The sequence below is a fragment of the Coloeus monedula genome (genome assembly GCF_965178545.1).
Source record: "Coloeus monedula genome assembly, chromosome: 2".
NCBI classification, from domain to species: Eukaryota; Metazoa; Chordata; class Aves; order Passeriformes; family Corvidae; genus Coloeus; species Coloeus monedula.
The window spans coordinates 30,383,380-30,400,169 of record NC_138782.1 but is presented as its reverse complement, the minus strand read 5'-3'; the positions used below and the strand labels follow the sequence as shown (position 1 = coordinate 30,400,169).

The 16,790-nt window shown below is 39.1% G+C and overlaps 2 protein-coding genes across 2 annotated transcripts in view; one reads left to right on the top strand and one right to left on the bottom strand.

Moving 5' to 3' along the window:
- Window positions 1-523: 523 nt before the first annotated feature.
- CRIPT (CXXC repeat containing interactor of PDZ3 domain) lies at window positions 524-5,265 on the bottom strand. The gene is made up of 5 exons (XM_082302886.1): window positions 5,204-5,265; window positions 4,279-4,344; window positions 3,802-3,856; window positions 3,034-3,137; window positions 524-1,006 (listed from the first exon to the last, which is right to left on the bottom strand). Exons 1-5 carry the CDS (start codon window positions 5,217-5,219, stop codon window positions 942-944), a joined length of 306 nt encoding a protein of 101 aa, XP_082159012.1. The 5' UTR covers window positions 5,220-5,265; the 3' UTR covers window positions 524-941.
- A 23-nt stretch (window positions 5,266-5,288) lies between these two features.
- The window catches only part of PIGF (phosphatidylinositol glycan anchor biosynthesis class F), a 17,220-nt gene continuing 5,718 nt past the window's right edge, over window positions 5,289-16,790 (top strand). Inside the window, exons 1-5 of the mRNA XM_082302884.1 lie at window positions 5,289-5,321; window positions 5,521-5,768; window positions 6,963-7,054; window positions 7,887-8,003; window positions 12,512-12,620. Of these exons, the coding sequence (XP_082159010.1) occupies window positions 5,541-5,768; window positions 6,963-7,054; window positions 7,887-8,003; window positions 12,512-12,620 (546 nt within the window). The 5' untranslated portion in view covers window positions 5,289-5,321; window positions 5,521-5,540. The remainder of the gene's footprint in view (window positions 5,322-5,520; window positions 5,769-6,962; window positions 7,055-7,886; window positions 8,004-12,511; window positions 12,621-16,790) is intronic.

Here is a 16,790-nt window from a genome sequence, read left to right as displayed (position 1 = left end):
GCCAGGACAGGTGACCCCAACTGACCTAAGGGATATTCTAGACCACACAACACCATGTTCAGTGCATAAAGTGGGAGGAAGAAGAAGGAAGAGGGGATATTCTGAGTGATGAGTTTGTCTTCCCAAGAAACCATAATGGGTGAGGGGCCCTGCTCTCCTGGAGATGGCTGAACACCTGCCTGCCCACAGGAAGCAATGAATTTCTTCCTTGTTTTGCTTTCCCTATTAAACTGTCTTTATCCCATGACTTTCAAACTTTTACCCTTCCAATTCTCTCCCCAATCCTGATGGTGGGGGAGTGAGTGAGCAGCTCCATGGGGCTTGGTTGCTGGCTGGGGCTAAACCACGACAATGCCAAAGAAAGAACTGGCAGGGCAACACACCAGATTTCAGTAGCTTAACAATTTGTGATTTAACCAACCATACTGTAGGCAGAAACAAAATACAACAGGACAATTGCTTTCAAATCTGAAGAGCAAGGATGTACTAGTTTGGGAAGAGAATAATTATAAATACTTATAGGCACGGAACTAAATGAAGATACTTTAATGAGGTGATGCAAGCTCATATTTTATACATCTACAAAACATTACCGTAAGATAAGCAAAAGACTTGTGATAGGCAAAAAAAAAGAGTATACATCTCAAAGATCTGTGTTCTGATGGTAACATTGTTTCAACCTATCCACCAGGATCTTCTCATTCCTGTTGAACTGTATCAGTTGCTGAAAGCCATCACCTTTAAATACCAGCTAATATTAGTGCTAAACCAACAATAATCCAATATTATGTACATTTTAGGCAAATAATCAGGCTGTCTTTACCTCTCATTCCAAGTAAATGTACTATCTTCCAGAAAGCACTATTCACAAATGATTTTAGAGAAAAGTTACTGTACAAAGACACAGAAGCTAAAGTTCATAAAAAGACTAGCCAGTACAATTAGACAGAAGTTTGCTTGTAGTTCTTCGTATCCAAGACCTTCTTGCCACACATGGAGCAGATGCCTATAAGCACACAAAAAGTGTGTAAATTATTTTAAAATCATTAAAGTCTTTCTTCAAAAACAGTTGCTGTTTTTGTAAAGATCTTTTAAAAAAAAATTGTTCAAATGGGCTCTCACTGACAATCTTATCTGTGCATGTTCTCAAAAGATACTATGAACTTAGAAGTAACATTGTAACTCCTAATACAAATTAGTATCTGCAGCATATGTGTAATGCTTCCACTTTAGAACATAAGCTCTATTTTGAGAGCATTATGATTCACGATACTGCCTGAAGCCTCTGTAATTTGCTGGAATGCCCGAAGAGAGCCAGGAGAGGCTCACATCTGACAAACAGGTAAAAATGGTGTATTGTTAATCGTTTAAAGTCCTGTAGCCAAATGAGGCATGAGGTGGACAGGAAGTAGCAGGACTAAGAAAATACAGTCACCAACAAACTGACTGCTAAATGGGGCATTAACAGGTGGGGGGCTTCAGGCAACTAAGAAAGTTTAGAACACGTTTTCACAGAATTAAGGTATTTATGGAGCAAGAATACTTGAGAAGTGAACACTGATGTCCCAAAGGACTTTGTCCTAAACTCTAGGAGTGTCAAGTCAAAAGACCAGAGCACCAAAACGTACACAAGTTTGGCAGAGGAGTGGGTTGTCTCAATCTGTCCCCCCCTTTCCAAAGCAGAAAGGTGCTAAATCTTTTATCCGGTAGGACCACTTCTCAATTTACACAAACATTGACCAGCAGACAAAAAATGTCAAGTGGCATCCACTCCTGCTCTCTCCAAATCATGTGCTTTCATATACTGACACCACGCCTGGACACGTATCTAGCAGTCCATTAGGGAAGAGAACAGCAGGGAACATGCCACATGATTTACTCTGGAGACCAAAATTCAGCCCACTAAATATTGACTTCAAGTCTAAACTGAGGAGTAATTAACTTAAGACTGCCTCCCAATTTTGGAGATATGCAACAGCTGAAGCACTAAGCTGTATGACTGCATTTGCTTCGAGAAATATGCCCCAATTACATCTTTGATGGTTAGAGCTACAACCTAAAGCACTTAGAAAGGTCTTAATTTTATGAAGAAGACAGGTTCAACCTGGAAGGATACACAAGCAGACAAAGATCAAATCCCGAAGCCCACCCAAGCCAGCCACAAATTTAAGAAAGAGAACAAGGTTCTACCACTTGGGATTCAGCCATCTGGTGAGCACCTAGCAGGCAACATTCCTACAGCAGGCTGCTAAACCACTGGCTTAGTGACACAGGACGTATTTATTGAACAATTAATTTCATAAACAAAGCTTACTACTGGTTAGCTGTAGCTCTACATCTAAAAATCAGTTCACCTTATGTGCTATAATGATTCCTTGGCCTTAAATCATGATGCTTTTTCCCCACCCAGGAATTTTAGATTTAGCTGTTATAAAAAGGGGAGAAGAGAGAAGTGAGCAGATGAGGGACTGCAACAAGCAATTGAGTTTTACAAGACCTGGGATTTTTTAAATTAAGGAAAATCAAACCTGTTAGATGACAGTTCTCTATGCAATTGCCAAGATTAAGTTTAGAGTTATTTTTCCAAATCTACTGATTTAGATACCACAAACATTCTAAAAGAAGCAGAATTACAGAATTACAAAGGTTTAAAAGAATCTCCTTCAGTCTCCAGTAAAACAGCCAACTTGGATAAGGCTGGCTCAGGACTGTTCAAGTCATGCTCTGAATACCTCCTGTAAAGATTCTACAACCTCTGTTACTAGAATATTTGATCACTCCCACACTGAAAAATTGCTTTCCTTTTATGTAATTAGAATTTTCCACATTCTAACCTGTGTACACTATTTCTTAATCTATTACTGTGTACCTCAGAAGGGTCTGACTCCATGTTCCCCGTGCCGTCCTATTAGTAGCTGAAGACAGAAATTAAATCTCATCTTAGCCTTCTCTTCCTAATTACAAATTCAGGTGTTGTACTTCCTCTCTGGTTTCAAGCCAAACTGGGGTATTTTGGCACTAAGTGAAACTCACCTTTTTTATAGGCACATCCTTGACAATAGTGGGACCCTGGCTGATGGACAGAACTCTTACAAATGCGACATATTGCAAATTTGTTCTTTCCATAAGGATCAAATCTGAGAAAAAGGAAGAGTATTTTATTTATACACCTTGAAATGAAGTATTTTTTCTGCCTCATCCTAGAAAGTCCAAGCCAGAGGGTGCAGTCAGAAACTCGAGCAAAAACTGTTATTTAGAAAAGGGACACATAAGAATTATTTCTAATAGGCTGCACAAAGTATGCAGAAAAGCTCCCACTTTCCCCATTAAGAAACATTTCTTCCATCACAGACAAAAACTTCATGAAAGCAGAACTAAAAATGTGTATTTTTATTAAGATACTACATGACTTTGAACTTAAACACCTTCCAGCAGCATTTTGCCCCCTTGCAAACAGAAAGTCCCTCAGACATGAAGGAAATACTCAAGAGATTATCCTGACAATATTAGCACAGAAAATAAGCATTTCTCGGCTTCTCTCCTATAAAAGCATCAAATCCTAGCAATTCCAGGGAGAACTGCAATAAAATACTTGCCCAGACTCTAAGATTGAGCAGAAAGCACCCATGAAATATGGATGGATGCATTTGTACTGACAAATCAAATACCATAATCCCCACAGTTATTATTTACTAAGTGTGTTTTGGACAAGTCTGGAGTAGTTGCCCAGGTATGCAGGAAACAGGCCTCAGTTAGTTTGCTAACCAATGTTCTTAGCCAAAATCAGCGTTCAATACTAACCTTGCCTTCTTTGAGGTCAACGCCTTGTTTTCATTTAATTTGCGACCACCGCTTTCTACAAAAAAGAATAAATCAATAACTGAATAAATCTCCCAGTTCCAAGCATACTTTAAAAATCTTTGTTTACAACTTTTACACATATGCAAATAAAGTTACAGAGAGACATAAAACACTCAGCACAGCATTAGGGGACAGGATAACAGAACACTTTATACTGCCTTTAAATACTCTTGTGTATTGTCCTCGCATACAAGAAGGAAAAAAACCCAAAAAACAAAACAGACAAGTTCAACACTGAAGAGTCCTGGACAAATAAATTCCCAATGCATTAAATCAGCATGGGAGGGAAAGTACACAAGTTAATATTTAACCTGATTAATAATATAAAGTTTTGGCCTTAAGATGGTGACATAGCTCGGGTGCCCAACTGGCTTTACAATACCTCAAAACCAAGTTGTTAAACCTTCCTGAGGTTACCTGTAGTGTTTCTTGCACCATCTTTCCATGTATCGGGAGTGATCACCGTCCCAAGCTTCTTCTCGCCTACATAAGGAAACATTACAAAGGAAAAAGATTCAGAAGCACAGAATCAGTTAGGTTGGAACAGACCTCAGAGATCATCGAGTCCCACCCGTGACCAATCACCTCCATGTAACTAGACCATGGCACTGAGTGCCACATCCAGGCTTTCCTTAAGCACCTCCAGGGACGGTGACTCCACCGCCTCCCTGGGCAGCCCATTCCAATGTGTAATCTCCCTCTCCAGGACGAAATTCTTCTGAATGTCCAACCTAAGCCTTCCCATCCCAGTTTAAGACTACATCCTCTTGTCCCGTCGCTGGTTACCCGGGAGAAGAGGCCGACCCCCGCCTGGCTCCGCCCTCCCTTCAGGGAGCTGCAGAGAGCAGTAAGGCCATCTCTGAGCCTCCTCCTCTCCGGACTAAACAACCACAGCACCCTCGGCCGCTCCTCATCAGACTCTGCGCTCCAGACACTTCCCCAGCTCCGCTGCCCTTCCTGGGACCTGCTCCACAGGTCTTTTTTTGTAGTGAGGGGCCAAGAACTGAACACAGCACTCGAGATGCGGCCTCAGCAGTGCCGAGTTCAGGGGGGACAATCACTTTCCCGTTCCTGCTGCTCACGCTACTGCTGATAGAGGACAGAATCATTTAAACTATGTGTATTAATACGCTCCACAGGCGGAGAATGACAACTCACACAGGGGAGAATGACAGCTCACTCAGGGCCCTGCCGGGAGCCGCCACCCGCGGCCCGCCCTGAGCAGCCCAGGACCCGCGGCTGCTGCTCCGCTCGGGGCAGCCCGGGACCCCCACGGGCAGGGCAGGGCAGGGCAGGGCAGGGTCCGGCAGGTCGGGCAGGGCCCCCACACCCCCGTACTCACACTTGTCGCACACCATGGCGGCCCCTCCGCAGCCGCCGCCGCTTCCGGCACCGCCCCGGAGGTGCCGTCGGTCGGGCCCCGCCGCCTTCCGCTGCCGGCCGGCGCCGCGCGCTCCGCGGTGAGGGGCGGGAGGGGCGCCTGCGGCCCGCGCGGGATTTGTTTTTTTTCAGCGAGCGCTCTTCTCCTGCCCCAAAATCCGCACCTTCGCCCCCGGCCTGCGCTCAGAGCTCTGCCCTGCGCCGCGCGGCTGGGGAAGATGCTGCCCTGCGGCGCTGCTGCCGTGCGTCGGTGACGGGGCGGGACTCGGTGTGTTGCAGGTGGCCGCTGCCCGGACACCATGAGAGGGGCGGAAATCAGGAGGCTCCTGGCTGCCAACCTGCTCTGCGCAGTGTCCATCGTCCTGGCCGCGGTTGGCCCCGCTTTCTTCCTGGACGGATTCAGCGTCCTGGGAACGCACCTCACGTGGCTGTGTGTTTGTTCTGTTTCTGTTGCTACCCTTAATATAATCTTGCACTTAGTCCTTAAACCAAGTCAGTCTCCTAAGAGAAGTTCCTTTGCTCACAAGGTAAGATTTTTTTTAATTTTAAATTGCTACCAGACAATACAGAGGGGAAGCAAATTCTCTGAAATAATCACATGAGAAAGAAAACAATTTTTGGTGGTGAATTCTCATTTTCCATGAGTGAGTTGAGTGTAGCACCTTTTGAAACAAATTTTTCAGTATTTTCATGATGTTAAACTTTCTCTACCTGTAAATAACCTGTTCAGGTGAATGATTCTATGCTTTCCGTTTTCGTGTCAATACAGTGTTGTTTGCAGTCCCAAGAATTTGTATGTTGGCAAAACCTGGTAAAATGAAATGGCACAGAACTCATTTTGTAGTCCAGGCCTGACTCATCTTGATAAGTGGATATACCAAGAAGAAATGTTATCACACGTTTTTCGTGTGATGACTTTAAAGGAAAAAAATATTTTCAGAATTTGAGACATAAAAGAGATACTACATTACATTTAAACAATTTTAAAAAAATCATATGGAAAATATTAAAATGGCTGGATTTCCTTGTGTGATGAAATCTGCATACAGAAGAATCTGAAGTTGGGAGAAACTTTTTGTAGTGACAGTTTGCAACAGGGAGCGTTGAAGGTATGAATCCCAATGAAATACTTTCGAACAGAATGATTTTGGAGCAGCACACGACTTGCCCAGCAGTGGGGGAGTACCCCAGAGCTTTGAAATCAGGTGGATAGTCTTGCACTCCTGACCTGCTGAGCCAGGCAAGATGCAGTGAATTTAAGATGCCAAGTTCAAAATATAGTTTTAGTTAATGTAATTTTGATTTTCTATGTTGCAGGGGTTTTTTATATTGTATGTTTTCTTGCTTTGAAATATTTTTTCACTTTTTGTGAGAGTTGCCTTTTAATGAATGGACATGACAGTCAGATGTAAAACAGAAATGTAAAAATATCTAATAAAATGACTTCTCTTTATCTTGTCATTTCTGGTTATATTTTTTGTATGTTTGCCCTGTTTAATGGGGTGCATGAAAAAAATTTTAGATGGAGTGCGATCTTTTAAAATTAATTATTTAAAGTATTAATATATGGAAAACTGTTTTGAAATATGCCATGCTATTATATTGTGCTGTAGCTGAAATTAAAGAAGTAGAGTACAGTGCTGTTGATAAGATATAGACTGTGAGTGTTACTTATGTTCTGTTTTGAAACATGATTCTGATATTTCGTTGCTCTTTTTTAGATATCCAGATTTCTAAAATGCTGTATATACTTTTTCATGTCTTGCATACTATTTCATGCGATTATTGTTCTTTATGGAGCACCTCTCATAGAGTAAGTCAGAAGACCCTCTCTTTCTCTAAACATTCTAAGGGGCAGCTCTCCTTGCAGATGTTGGTATAAGTACTTGTGTATTTTCTGGTACACTGGAAGTTAAGGGATAAGCTCCTAGCTGGGGGATGAAGGGTGGCTGTTTTAGCTTTCTCTTGTTGGTGGTATTTTTTTTGTTGGCTTGTTCAGTTTTTTGTTTTGGAAGCCAGCTCTTAAACAAGACTGCTGTAAGTAAAAATTGTAAGACAGTTACAAACAATTTATGGTAAACATAAGGGCACAAACATTTTTTGGAGTTTCATTTAGTCATTTTCCCCATAAGATTCTAAACCACCTGTCTTGCATATCTTCCATCCTTTTGATATTAGTGTTTTAACTTTTATGAAAGTTTAAAAAAAAGTACGAAGCAACCTGGTTTTTGAGAGATAGACTAAGTTACTGACTAATAATAGCATCATGTAGTTTGGTTTCATGGTTGCTATCATAACACCAAACTGGAAAAATAAATGGAATAATGAAGTAAATATCCAAGCATACTTCAATTTAGAAGTAGCGATCTATGTGAGGTACACCTGTGGTTTTACAAAATGTTACAGGTGTCAGGCATTTCAAAATATTACCACATTTCACTCTTGAGGCAACAGCAGAACTGTTTCCAGCTTCCTTTACTATTCTACAGAGTAAGAAGAAAATAAATTATTTTTCTGCATGAGGTTTAAGAAAGCACACACTTTCACAAGTTGACTTAGAGGGGCTTTTTTCTTCCTAAATCTTGGAACTCTTAGAACACTAGCAACCACCTCACTTAATTTTGTAATATTCTGGTTTTTTGTAGGTCAGTGACTGAGACATTTTTGTTTGCAGTTCTCCTGTCTACCTTTACTACTTTACAGTGCTTGTGTTTGCTGGGACCAAACATACAGGCATGGATACGGGTATTTAGTAAAAACGGGTGAGTTCTAATCTAAAGTTTCTGATATTTCCCTGAATAGAAATGGACAGAATTGATGTCAACAATATCTAATGGAATTTTTTGTAAAGAAAAGGAAACTTCCTGAATGATGGATGGTTTTTGTATTTGTGATTACAGACATATGAAAGCTTCTCTGACAAAGAAAGATTTATTTGAAGACACTGTTTCAGAAAAATGGCTTTTTATTTTTGGTGTCCAGATGCTAAATCTCACTTTGTATGTGTTTGAAGGAAGTAAAGTTTCCAACACATATTCCACTGGAGTAAAAACATTGTGCAGTCCTACATGATGGTTGTCAAATAAAGGGGAGACCTGACACTGAGCTGTGCATGGAGAATCTTGCACATGATTCAATAGTACCTTCATAAATACAACTTTTAAAGTAGGAATAGGAAGCCAAAACAAGCACTGTTTTAAACTTGAATATAATGTGGAAAATTATACATAATTACTGTGTTCTTAAGTATGTCATCTTAACCCATGCTCTTTTTCCAATTACAAAGAAAGCTGGTTTTGGTGTCAGAGTTTTCAAGCATTAATTTTTTCAGGAGTGTGTTTAAAGTAAAATGAGCCTTCTAACCACATTTTTCACCTCCAGTGGCAGCCATGGCATTATCATGTATTAGCATGTATCAAGGATAATGTATTTTTCAGAAGATTTCCATTTCTTCTGCCTTTTTTCATTCCATAAATAATAGCATGGTTGAAAGACTGGGACACTGAAGCAGGCTTCACATATGCTTGAGATTGAATAAGATTTTAGTATTCATTCCCTTTTAATAGTTTGTAATGGTGAAGTCTCATCTCAAAAGAAAGTGAAAAGTTGTATTATGCTGCTGACCTATGGAATTATTTTTGGTTTGCACTTCTGTAGAACAAGGACAAAGCTAGACTTTAATACCAGCTTCACGTATTGAATTCTGGTTTATCTCAGTTGTCAACTTAATGAAAAATATCTTGAGTCCTTGTTCAAGTAATTTACACAGTTTTTTTCAGTGGAAGGATTAAATAGAGTGTAATAAAAGCAAGGAGTTGTTTAGCCAGAATATATCATTGCTGATTCCCTTAGTCATCTTGGGAGGTTTTACAACAGGAAATAACAGCTGAATTGAAGTAACAGATGTTTGACAATATCAGTCTGTGCCAGGTAGATTTTGCATGCCTGTCAATTTCTTTTTTCCCTAGTTTAGATCTTAATGCTGTTTCAGCACAATTTTTGCATAGGAAACAGTTGTCTTGTTTTGACACTTTTTGCTGTGAGGACTTGTAAGTACTTCATACTAGTGAGCCATGTGACATTATTAGAGTAAAATGTCTATTATTAATCATGTTTGTTTACATTTGAGTGAATATAGACTATTAAGAAATATTGTAGCAATTTTTTTAATGGATTGTAGCAGGCTGCTCATTTAAAAATAATCCTGTGTCTTTTCATTTGACCTCATGAAGTTGGAACCTCTTATGTCTGGGCATGAGATGAGTGTAGACATGATGTATTAAAAGGCTGTCTCTAACTGAGCCATGTGGAATGAGGTGGGACTGGTTAAATGGAAGAAAAGGATGGTGGGGTAAAATCAACAGAGCTACTTGCCTTGTAAGTAGAGTTTAGGGAATTGAGTTGCACTGGAAGAGTAAGCTTGAAAGTCTGATTAAGTGTATAGCTTAATATGAGAAAAGAATGTGTTTTAAAAGCACCTGAGTGCAATTTAGACTTAAGTAACCTAAAGCCTATGTGCACATAGAATGTGTGAGAAAAGTAAGTCCGTATATTCTACATCACAAACCCTTCCATTCTTAGGTGGCTATAAATAGGGCCCTTTTCACTAATTCTGCATTTGGAAAGGGCTGGGCCCATGCCAGCACTTCTGGACTCCTTATTCTGCCATCTAGACTTGTGGCTGATGTCAGTGTCATGATACTGACCATATGCTGTCATGTGCTCTGCGAGCAATTAGAGGGAACTGAAAGCTACAGAAAGGGTTATCAGCATTAGTGGCAGCACGTGGTTATTATTTAAATAGTGTTTCTTAGCTGAAATAGCCTCCTGCATAAAAGTCTTTAAGAAATCAGTTTTCAGTGGCCTTTTTTTATTTTGGTTCTTTTGGAGACTGTTTATTTCAAATCACTGCTCTGAGAAATGGTGTTGAAATTTCTGGTATAATAGCAATTATAAGGTGTCACCAGGGTAGATGAGATTTTTATTTGGATATTGCCAAAAAATAGTATAAAACCATGGTGTTAGGGCTCCTTCCAGTTTTCATTATGCCTCTTCTGTCACTTTGTTTGTGAACTGCACACTCTTACAGACTTGAAATGTCCCTTGTAAATGTGGGCATCATCACACACCAAGGGCTGCTTAGTATTTAGTCCTGCTGCAGCCAAGAATTCCAAATCTTGTCTATGAAGGAGCTGTCTCAGTAGATTATTTTATGTCAGCTAATGTCTTAATTCAAACATTATTTAAAGCTGAACTGAATGTATTGTATTATTTAAAGGGGTTAAATAGTTACTTTAGGCTTCAAAAGACCTTTCTGCCACTAGTGTTCATTTATTATCTTAAATACTGCTAGTTTGTCTGCAGGTGTATCTTAGTTATTCATAGTTTAAAATGAAAGAAACCTAGAAAATACAAAGTTTATAAACATTGCTGCAGTTGTTAGCCTCATGCAAATGAGGAGTTTATGTGGCGGTTTAAAGAATACCTGCAAAAATCCCAATAGCTGTCATTCCATGGAGAAAAGTGAGTAATGGAAGCATTGCTCCTTCAGGATAATGCTGGAGGACAAGTCAGGTTGTCTTTGGGTAGCCAGTCCATGCTGCAGAGTGGTTCAATTAGCAGCTGAAATAGTTGCCAAACTGCCAATGGCTGTTTTTCACTTGGGCACTGTGCCTTGCTAATTCTGTTGTTTTGCTTTTGGACTCTGATACCTCCATATGGTACAGCACTCTCTGGTGAATCTGCTACACACACAAGATGTCTGGTGAGGTATAACTGTACCTCGGTTAGTCCTTGGTGTATTCTGTTGTCCCTTTCGCTGCTTTAAGGCTGTAGTGAATGTTCTCTTCCTCATTCTGCCTAGCAGCTCTGCTCAATTATTCAGCTTCTGAAAATAATTCACAACAATTTTCTTTGTGCAGACTCCTAAACAGTTTTACAGGTACATCAGGACTTTTCTCTTCAAGAAAAAAAATCTCAAACTGGTAGAATTGTGAGTTGGAGTGTTCTAAGTTAAAGGGATTGTGTTATTGCAGAAGAAAGAGTTCTGCTCAGAATGTCAGCCTTGCACTGTCAGTATTGTAGTCTGCAGGACCTTTTTTTGCAAACATTGAAAAACATTTGCTTTAAACTTGTGAGCTGTTTAGCCAATATCAAATGCAGCAGTGTGTAGTCAGAAGTAAAGTCAGAAATTTTATTCTCTTCAAAACCAAGTGTTCATATCACACAACCTCAACAGCACATGCAAAGTTCAGAGTTTACTATGAATCTAGTCTTCAAGCCATAAAAATGCACATATTTTTCCTCTGTTAGCTGAAGCTAGGTGTATATTTATAATCTGAGATGTATCAAACTTAAATCTCAGATCTCGAACGGTAGTGATTTGGAGCAGGGATTCTAGCCTGGTTCTCCTCTCTTGGAACTGTACCTATGGTGTTCTGATCTTCTGTTGCTCATTTCTTAATTGGTACCAAGTACCCAAATGTTTGTGGCCTGAGCAAAGCAGAGCGATCCGTTGGTACACTGATGGTAGCAAGTGCTCATCTGTTTAACAGAAATCCAGCTTTCCAAAAACTTTTGAAATCAGTACTGGTAGAAGGCTATAAACTGAGAGCTGAAGTAGTTCAATGTCTCTTATAATACGTGCCATGATTGGTAGTGTAAGAGTTCTTTAGTGTGCAAAAAATTTATCCTGCAGCCAGTGTACTTGAACTTGGATGCCCTGGCTCCAATGTGCAGTTGCATTTACTTGCAGTGTTTCTTTTCAGTTGATGGAAACTTGTTTTGAAATATTCTCATAGTGAGCTTCTATTTTAAATTTCAAATTGTCATAGTCATCAAATATGTCTGCACCACAGAATCCTTTGTGACTGTGCTTGTGCTTTTCTGTGCAGTCCTACAGTACCCTTTCATGTCTGCCTCTCCCTGCAATGCACACAGTTATTGAGGTAGATTTATTTGCTCAGTCTAGCAGTGTTTCAAGCTCAATAGGAGTGTTTCCAGGTAAAATAAATTAGCTTTTGCAGTAAACATCTCAAGAAAAAAAAAATTCCTGAAAGTGTGGTATAAAAAGATTGTAATTATAGCTAAAATTTGCAACTTAGATTTTACCTATAGTTTGTATGTTTTAGAAAAAACCTGCATGCTATTTATCAAATATGTGAATTTTTATTTCTGTTTATAGCCTCAAAAGTTTTGGGAGAAATCTGATCTAACTCTCTGCCATGATAACTTTTGCTGTTGTTGAAAACTTTTAACACACTTTTTACAGAGCTATGTCCATCTGGGAAAGCAGTCTACAGATTACTTCTGTGTGCAGTATACTTGGAGCTTGGTTTGGAGCCTTTCCTATTCCTCTTGATTGGGATCGGCCTTGGCAGGTTAGTATGTACACCCTTATCAGAAATGTACAAAATACTAATTTTCTGGAGATGCACGCTACACAAAATTGCTCTGAAGCTGTACAGGTAGGTGTATTGGACTTAGTCATAAGCTGTTTCTGCAAAGTTATGTGAACTCTTTGGAAGCATCTGTGCTTAGGGTGTAAGGAAGTAAAATATGTTATTTTTACTTCCAGTTTAAGTAAATTCTTTGTTACAGACTTGTGAGTGTCTGTTGCATGCAAACTTTATAAAGAAATAGAGCTCTAAGGACTTGGATAAGAAGAAGCTAGACAAGCTGGAGGAGAAATGTGAAATGGTGAAGATGGCTTCAAGCTTGCCTTCAGGCTAGTAGCTTTTATTGCTCATGGGTAGGGAAAGAAGGATGCTTTCCTTGTGTTTTAGCTCCCCTCTGTCTCCCATAACAGCACTTAACAGAAGGTATTTTCAATGGATTTGGATCGATTTATGAAAATGATGTAGCCAAAGCACTGTACTAAACACTTCTGATTTCAAAGGAAGGCAGACAGTAGCTTTGTAGTTGAACAAGAAAAATGTGAAGTTGGCATTGCAGATTCTATTTTTATAAATTCAAATGTTTATGCTATTTTCTTACCGTGTTTTTGGCATGAAGACATGATTCAATTAAATATAACTGAAGTCTGCAATTGCCATAAAATGATGGTACTAGTACTTCTTCTTAGATGTGCTCACTGGATATTTTTTTTCATCTGGTTACCAAACTCATACACTCTTAGCTGAGTAGTGTCTACCAGGCCTGTTTGTAAGCAGATGATTTCGGAGGTTTCTTCCAGAAATCAGTGTAACAGGCAGCACACTTTCCTCTGTGATATTGTAGAGATGTTGTGGCTTACAGCTGCAATTACAATTTGTCTTCCCTAAGTAGCTCACAGCCTGCTTTTTTGCCATTAGTCTTCTATTGCAGTAGTGTAATGAGACATTAAAATTTGTATTTCAGAAATAGTGGAGGAGTAGGTTAATATTTTGGGTAAAAATCTGGGGTTTTCTTCCCTGAAAACACTTGGTTTTACTCTTGCAAGATGTTTTATCATCAGTCTGACGTAGGTGTGTGTTGGTACTAATTAATTGTTGACAGACATGAATGTAACCCAAAAATCAAGGGATTCATTGAAATACAATCTCCTATCCTCTTGCCAAGCCATACACACTTCCCTGTCCCAGTGAAAGGCAAGCACTTTTTCCTTGCTCAGGTGGGATTTTAAAGCAGTGTGTCACATCTGGCAGGTTTTGTTTTATTCCTAAAATCTCAGACTTTGCTAATATGCTGTGTATAAAAACTTCACCTTTTATGCAGCAGTGATATGAGGAAAGCTCATATCACATGAAGTCAGGGGACTGATTAACAAAACAAAGACGCTAATAGCTGAAGACAGATACTTCAGGTAGAGTTAATTTTTAACGTTTTGCCCATCCTCACATCTTCCTATAGTGGAAGGCAGAAGTTTGATAATGGTCTGAAAACTTTTTCTGTTTGAAAACTCTTCCAAATCAATAAAAGCCAAACATGACTGAAAATTTAGCTCTGTAATATACACTTAAACATGTAAAAAGATACTGACTCCTCAGAACCGCATAGTGTTTGCAGAAACTTCAGATACCCAAACTTGTCACTGGCTGTTTCTGGTATGAATGCTCCCCAGTGCTCCCTGTGTGTCTGCAATTTCCCTTTTCCTTCACCATCTCCACCCTCATATCTGACATACTCCTAATACCAAAGTTAGCAGGGGAGAGTTTCTGACTCTCAGATTAAGTCCCAAGCGAGGTCTGAAAGAAATCATGTAGATCTTAATGTAGACTTAAAAGTAATCAAACCCAGTCAAAACCAAATTAATTCTAGACATCTGCATGAGTAAAGTATTAAGCTTCTGACATCAGCTGTTTCTCATATTAGCCTAAAAACAGAGAGCCTGAGGATTACAGTTTTGGATTTACCCTTTTCCTATCCAAAAATGGACTCAAATGGAACAGCTTAGTCTTTGAACTCAAGACCAGCTTTTGAGATAAAAAGAGGTTTCATTAGTGATTGTTTTCCTTTTTGTATTTTAGCCTTTGTGCTGTTAACAATTTTTTTTTTTGATCTGTAGTAGAAATGGTTCTGCTTTAAAGCAGAAAATGTGTTTTAAATCTTACTACTCGGGCAAGACTGAAGTGGTATTACTATTTAGAAAGCAGTGTTGAGGCCTTTAAGCCTGCTTATTGCAAAATCTGGTTCTGATGTTGGTATTGATTATAGTTAGTATTTGTGGTGTAACAGGTGATGGAAACACAGCTGCATTGTTACCTATAACTTCAGACAATTCATTATTGGGGGACTGTCACAGACAAGGTGAAATTGGTACTACAAGAACGGGATGGATCAGCAATAACTGAGAAATATCACGTGATAAAGCAAACCGAAGGGTTGTTGCTGCTGCCCTTGGGCTCTATTAGTAGCCCTGGAATGCCAAAAGTTGTCAAAACCACGTAATATCCAGCTGGTACAAAAAAGTGCTGTGAGGTTTGGAGGAAAAATGCTATTGCTATTGATTTAGCTCTGTTAGAACAATATAGTATGGCACAAGGTTCACACAAAAAGTTAAGCACTTGAATTGGCACTTTTTTCCACTTCATCAGGATTTAGCACTTGATCAAATCTGGTATCTACACTTTAAACTGTAGACAGTTTGAGAGTGTCTGCAGTAAACTTTTAAATTGACAAATCATTCAGGAAGGGGAGACTGTAAAGCTGCTTCTGTGAAGTCTGGTTTGTTCACAGAAATAGCTCCAAATGCACATGGTCTGTAGTCACTCACCTAAATCAAACAAGAGGTTGAGGGGAGCAGTGAGAATGCTGGAATCCCGGTAGAGTATTAGCTAAAGCTGTCTGCACTATTCTGTAAGATACTTGGCTGAATTGCCACACTCACACGTAGGGCAGTTCTTCTGCTGTCGCTTTGCCGCTTTGTGTCCTTCAAAGAAAAAGTAACATTGGTTTCATTTTTTGCTAATCTGCTTCCCTGCCCTTGGCAGTCTGTATTGGGACTGGCATATTTTCCTGCAAACTTACTAGAAGAACTGAAAAATTACCTGGTAGTTATTGCGTTACATCGTGGTTGAGATGTATCAATAGAAGCTGAGAAGTCTGTTGTACTGTTACCTGGATCTTACCTGGTCAGAAAATCAGATGTCAGTGTCCTATGCATCTTTCACTAGAATTTGCTTTTACTTGAAAGTACTTCAGGGCTCTATGGAGTAAACCTGATGATGAATTTCATAACAAGAGTTCCAGTTCATGTGCTAATGGCTAAAGCCCAAATGCTACTTCATCCTGAGTTATTTAAAAACAAAAGGAAACATGTTGGTTCTTTATACATACCTCTTGTGACATGCAACAAAACTGAGATAAATACAGATGTCTCAGAAAATCTTCACTTTATTTTCCATGTTTATGTTTGAAAAATACTGCATACAGGGGATATTCAGATTAGTGTGCCTCTCTACCCTTAAAAATAATAATGTTAATTGCATTTTTTTAAGCATACAACAATTTTTATGCTAAGTAAATATTACTTAACAGGAACAGAAGATTGTTTCAGAAATAAACTAACATTAATTATATGAATAATGTTTGAGAATGGAAAGGAAAAATATATAAAGCACTTCTGTTAGAAGTATTAAATATATTGCTGAAAGTCAGTTTGTGTCCTATGATTCATTGTTTTTCATTATTCTGTTGTTTTCTTAAAGCAACTTGTAAACATGCCATGTGTGTTACTCCTCTGCTAGCTTTAAGAAAAAAACTGTAACTATGCAAAACAGTTGGTCAGGGAGGCCTAGTCTACTGTTGTTCCTCGTTGTAGGTCTGCAGAATTCAGCCTGTCTTAGATAAAGGTAAAGATAACTGTCTTACAGGAATGCAGGTTAGGCGCTATAATAGTTACATTTCTGTATTAAAAACAAGAAAACCCAAAACAACAAACTTTCCAAGACTTGTTCTTCCAGGCATGTTTCAGTTAGACTGGTAGACTAATTTTGCCAGTGTTTTGAGATTGTTATCTTATTCTTCAGCAATTTTTATAATAGTTTGCAACACTTAATTGTGATCATTTAAATAAGGCTATTCTAGACAATTTAAAGAGTTGTACATCC